This window comes from Lygodium microphyllum, chromosome 4 (genome assembly GCF_053477565.2).
Source record: "Lygodium microphyllum isolate KBCC chromosome 4, Lygodium_microphyllum_v1.1.10, whole genome shotgun sequence".
In the NCBI taxonomy this organism is placed as follows: Eukaryota; Viridiplantae; Streptophyta; class Polypodiopsida; order Schizaeales; family Lygodiaceae; genus Lygodium; species Lygodium microphyllum.
In genome coordinates, this window is record NC_141138.1 from 48171314 (window position 1) to 48177003 (window position 5690).

Sequence of the window (5690 nt, forward strand, 5' to 3'; positions counted from 1 at the left end):
ATAATGTGTCATTATTTGGGCGTGCCAGCTATCCCACTAATTAAAGTTGCATCTCTCACTCTCGTGTTACTTCGTGTTAGTGTGTTTGGGGGGTGGGGGTCGGGTGCTTTGACCAGTCATTCAAAGACTGTGAACCGGCACGATTAGAAATTAACCATACAGTACAGATCACTATCCGTTCTCCAATTAATATAATAGAGAACCATGGCACCTGTCTTGAGGGTTGGCCTTCATGAGAGATGATTTAATGGAGATGGTTTTGCATGGCAAATGGAAACTGAACTTTGCATTGGGTTCTGGGACGTGTTCTACAAGTATATGTAAGAGGGTTGGGGTTTAACATTCTGCATTGCTCCATCGAAATGTTACCGTTTTGAATAAGCAAGGAGGAACAATAGTACACTTCAAGGAAGCTTGTGCGTTGTTTGAGAAAAGCTCATAAGAGAATAAGAGTTACATGGTTTCATGTCGCGAGCTCAAAATACCTTAACTGATTTGCTGCTCAAATAATTACTCTGTATGTTCTGGAATGTATATGGTGAAAATTTTAGCCCTTGCGATGCAGATTTTGTACTGTTAACAATTTATCCATTGCTATAGGTTACAACATGTGTGTAAAGATGCAGTACCATGTGTTACAACATATATTTACATACTGTTAAAAATCATATTACAGGACAAGATATTGGATCTACTCTATCTCTAAATGAGAATCTAAAAGCCATTCAGCTGCAATTGCATGTGTGACTCCAGTATCTGTGTCTTCAAGAAGAGTGTCAATGCTTGGCATAGGAGAGTCCATGCCATACGAAATTCTTTTGCTTTTAAGCTTTAAGAGAAGGTCCTTCACAACCTTCATGGTGGGTCTGTCTTTGGGTGACGGGCTGCTACAGCTGATGGCAATGCACAGCAGCTCCTCAGCCTCTTTATGCAAAATATGGAGGTTGCTTTTGTTGGGTGATGTGTATGCTGCTGCATCAAGGGTAGGGTGCAGCGCCTCGGTTGCTCTGCCTGACCGAACCAGCCCTTCTACCCACTGAGGCAAACTCATTCCTCTCTCCTGCACTTCATCACTGGTTGGCCTCATGCCAGTCACTAGCTCTATCAACAGCACACCGTAGCTGTAGACATCGGCCTTTGTGGATATGTGGTATCCTCCCGCGTACTCTGTTGCAACCAGAGCAGAAGGGTGAGAAATACTGGGAAGAGACTATAAAATGAGGTCACATTGGCACCCGGGCAGATACACTTTACCCCAACTCTAATGATGACAAGATAAAGAAACAATTTGTGCATTCATACGGAATCGAGGAACCAAAGCCAGAAATCAGGACTACGTGTCATGCCACAAACAAATTATAGATATTCCTAAAGTTTTAGTGCAGGGTAACACAATCATGGATGTCGAGGATGGATGACCCAATTCAGACATTGAAGCTAGATGGAATTTCGACAAACAATAGATCACTCACCTGGTGCTGCATATCCAAAAGTTCCCCTGAATTTGCTGATGGTCAAGCTATTTGTCAGATTCTTTCTATCTAGGAGCTTGGCAATCCCAAAGTCTGATATTTTAGCCACCATGTCGGTACCAAGGAGGATGTTTCTTGGCTTTAGATCACAGTGAATGATCGGCTGCACATATTCATCGTGCAAATACACCAGTCCTTCAGCCACATCGATAGCCACATTCAGTCTCTCATCCCAGCTCAAGTAGTATGACCCATCACCATGCAGGTGATCTTCCAGACTGCCTTTTTCCATGTATTCCATCACCAAAGCAACCATTGCCCCGTCGATAGAATAGCCCAAGACCTTGACCAGGTTCCTATGCCTCATCTTACACAGAGTCTTCAACTCTGTCACAAAGCTCCTCCTGGCATCTGCACCACCATCGCTCCCATAGATGTTGAGCCTTTTAATGGCTATCATCTTCTCGCCTTTCACTTGCTGCCGAACACCCTTGAAGCAGACACTGACACTCCCAGACCCTATTATATTGGCGGTATCAAATCCATTTGTTGCTTCCCTTAACTCCCTTGCCGTCCAGGCTTTAATATGGGGCATTTCTACGTCAAAAGACTCGTCGTCCTGTTCGTCCTGCAGGCTTCTTGATTTGCTTCTTTTCTTTGTACACCACCACCAACAGCAAACACATACGCAGAAAACAAGAATCACAGATGCTATGGCACCAGTAGTGGCGAGGGCTACGTTTCTTTTGTTGTCACCTTTTTTATCCTCAGAAGCGCAAACAGCACTTAAGGGATAGCCACAGAGTCCTGGATTGCCCATATAAGAGGCAGGCGTAAACTTCTTATAAATTCCTTCTTGCGGTATGAGCCCGACCAATCTATTGGAGGAGACATTTAGGTAAAGGAGACCTTCGACTTGTGCCAAAGAAGGTGGAAGAGCTCCTGATAGCTCATTTTGCGAGAGGTTAAGGTATTGGAGGCTCTTCATGTTCCCAAACATGTCAGGAATCTGTCCCTGTAATTCGTTTTGAGAGAGGTCCAAGTCCATCAGCCCCAGACAGTTACCCAGGCTGATCGGGATTTGTCCCGTCAGCTTATTGCCGGAGAGATTGATCACCTGCACCATGCCCATGCCTCCCAAAGCTGAAGGAATGGATCCATTCAAGCTGTTAGCAGACAAATCCAGCAGTATACTGAGTTGATTGAGATTTGCAAGGGAGGATGGTATAACCCCTGTAAAATTGTTGTGTGCAACATTGAAACTGTTCAGTCTGGATGACCTGCTGAAAGTATTTGGCAGGCCTCCGGACAAGAGATTGTTCTGCAAGGAAAGCTTATTCAAGGAAATGAGCTGGAACAAAGGGGCGGGAACCAATCCTGACAGGTAGTTATGGGATAAATCAAGCTCCGAAAGGGATGTGCAACCAGCCAACTGAGAAGGTATAGACCCGACAAAGTGGTTTCCTTGCAGTTGTAAACCTTGCAGACTTTGAAGCTTACCCAAGCTCTGTGGAATCTCACCTACCAAGTAATTATCTCCAAGGAGCAAATTTACTAGTTGAGATAAGTTTCCCACATCCTCTAACAAAGGTCCAGAAAAGGTACCCGAAGTAAGCTTAAGATCAATGAGATTGCTCAGGTTAAACAAGGACCTGGGCATGGCGCCGCCCAACCCTGTGTGTTCCCCCAGTATATGCTGCAGCTGTTGACAGTTGCCTATGGAATCCGGAAGGCTTCCCTGTAAGTAGCTATTCTGTGTGAAGGTGAGCCATTGAAGCTGTGTGAGCTTTCCGATTTCCCGTGGCAAAGGACCTGTGAGGTTATTGCGCGAACCCTCGAGGTATTGCAATTTGGTGCAGTTGGTGATGGAGGGAGGTATGGGGCCAGTGAGGTTATTGGAGAAGAAGATGAAGAGGGTAAGGTTGAGGAAGTTCCCGTAGGAGGCAGGGATGGTGCCGGAGAAGAAATTGGTCTCGATGTTGAGCTGGGTGAGGGAGGTGCAGTTGCCGAGGGAGGGGGGCAAGGGGCCGGAGAAGGAGTTGACGCGGAGGCCGAGGTTGTTCAAATTGCGGAGGGAGGACCAGTCGGGGGGGAGGCGGCCGGAGAGGCTGTTGTTCTGGAGGTCGACCCACGCAAGGGAGGAGAGGTTGGTGAAGGAGGGGGGGAGGGGACCGGAGACGGAGGTGCTCCACATCTGGAAGAAGGAGAGGCGGGAGAGGCGGCCGAAGGTCGGGGGAAGGGGCCCCGGGAGGTAGTTGGCCGAGAGGTCGAGGAGGGTGAGGGAGGGGCAGGAGGTGGGGAGGTAGGACGGGAAGCCCGCCGGGTCCGACAGGACGTTCTTGCTGAGGTCGAGGGACTGGAGGAGCGAACAGTTGGCGAGAGACGGGGGGATCCGCCCGGAGAGGTTGTTGAGGCTGAGGTCGAGGTGGATGAGGTTCCGAAGGTCGCCCACGGCCGCCGGGATGCCCCCCGAGAGGCTGTTGTTGGAGAGGTTGAGGAAGGTCAGGAAGGGCAGGGCCGTCAGCTCCGGCGCCACCACCCCACGCAACTGCTTCGTGTTCAGGTCCAGCCTCGTCACGTTCTGCGTCCCCTCCGTGCATGTCACCCCCGGCCACCCGCAGTAGCTACTGCTCTCCTCCTCCGGCGATGACGCGTTCCACCCCCGCAGAAACCCTGTCGGATCCGCCGTTATCCCCGCCTTGAATGCCAGCAGCGCGGCCAGTGTGGTCTTGTCAGGCGTGGCCGCTCGACAAAACGTCGAAGCGCCGAAGAAGAAGAAGAAGAAGAAGAAGAAGAAGAATGACGAGAAGAAGCAAACGTGCTGGTGGGCGAATACGCTTGCCCCGCACGCCGGTCGCGCCATTGCCTCCCTTCTCCCACTCGGCGGCGCCATGGGAGGCTCATCAGAAGCCCCGTTCTCACAGTTCACGTTTGGTGCATCCCCATGTCAGATATCACGGACGGCGGAAGTCAGAAGCACAACTTTTCTAGGTAGGCAAATTTGTTTCTGTAAATGAAAAAACCAATATTTGTCTGAACTACATGGATGAGAGTCGAGACGTCGGACCTTTATAGGTATTATCGACTCTCGAGGTGCTTCAAAGTTCAAACCCTGTGATAACGTGGGGCTTTTGGTGGGACTCGGGAGTGGGGCCCTGTGGGGGGACAGACGAGACGACAACCCCCCGCCACACCCCCCCCCCCCCACATTTAGCACCTGGTCACGCCTACAGCAGCACAGCTATCCGCATCAATAAAGCTGGCTTCCCCCCCCCCATCAAAACCCCACCCACAAAAGCCTTGGAAAATTCATGTGCTAACCCCACTCGTGTTGCACTAAACAATTAGGTTTTCTTTGTCTTGGACTACATAGAGAAATAGGTTAGCATCCACCAATCAGCATGTCCTCCCTCTCCAAAGTTTAGTCATTGCCTTAACATGATGCAACGCAACATTAGTAGGGACAAGAAAACCATATTGATAACGTTGGAACCCCCTAGGGCAACCCAACTCTAAAAGTCTTTTTAAATGCCAAAGAAAATATTTATAATCCGTACTAAGGTAAGTATCTATGTCATCCTCCAATAGCTCACAAACTGAGAAGCTCTTTCCATAGACTACATTAGGCCCCTATCCATGTGTCCAAACCCTATGGTCGTCACTGGAGATGGTTATCTTAACTCTACATAGGTCAACTAGGGAGAAGCATCTCGTTGGTCCTTGATCCACCAACCAATCAATGGCTCCATCTCATTGACACCTTGCAAGCTTAGCCTAAAGTGCAAGCACTCTCCTTATGGGAAAGATAACACAATAAGTTTAGAATCTAATGGCCATCCACTCATCCACATTAGCCTCGAACATGTCGCATGAAGGGCGTATAAATATCCTTGTACAAGGTTAGGAAAATTGTAGACATGTTCAAACAATACGAACTATGGTAATTATACATGAAGGGTGTATAAATATCCTTGTACAAGGTACAAATATCTAGGCATTGCAAATATGTGGAAAATTGTAGCTTATCTTACCAATCCATTTTTTTCAACATGTCAATTATACAAAATGATGGTTGTGTGGCTTCTTGAATATACATTTTCATAATTCATTGACCAACTAGGGAGTTGAACATCAATAGTATTGGACCTCTTGATCCACGCCAAATCTCATAAGCTACATCGCTAAAAATGGGAGCTAGATAGTGGTATAAACTAAACG

The 5690-nt window shown here is 48.0% G+C and overlaps 1 protein-coding gene across 1 annotated transcript; it reads right to left on the reverse strand.

Annotated features, from left to right (window-relative positions):
- Positions 1-428: 428 nt before the first annotated feature.
- On the reverse strand, positions 429-4514 carry LOC148037008 (uncharacterized). The gene is made up of 2 exons (XM_087675945.1): positions 1473-4514; positions 429-1167 (listed from the first exon to the last, which is right to left on the reverse strand). Exons 1-2 carry the CDS (start codon positions 4363-4365, stop codon positions 692-694), a joined length of 3369 nt encoding a protein of 1122 aa, XP_087532071.1. The 5' UTR covers positions 4366-4514; the 3' UTR covers positions 429-691.
- Between the last annotated feature and the right edge of the window lie 1176 nt (positions 4515-5690).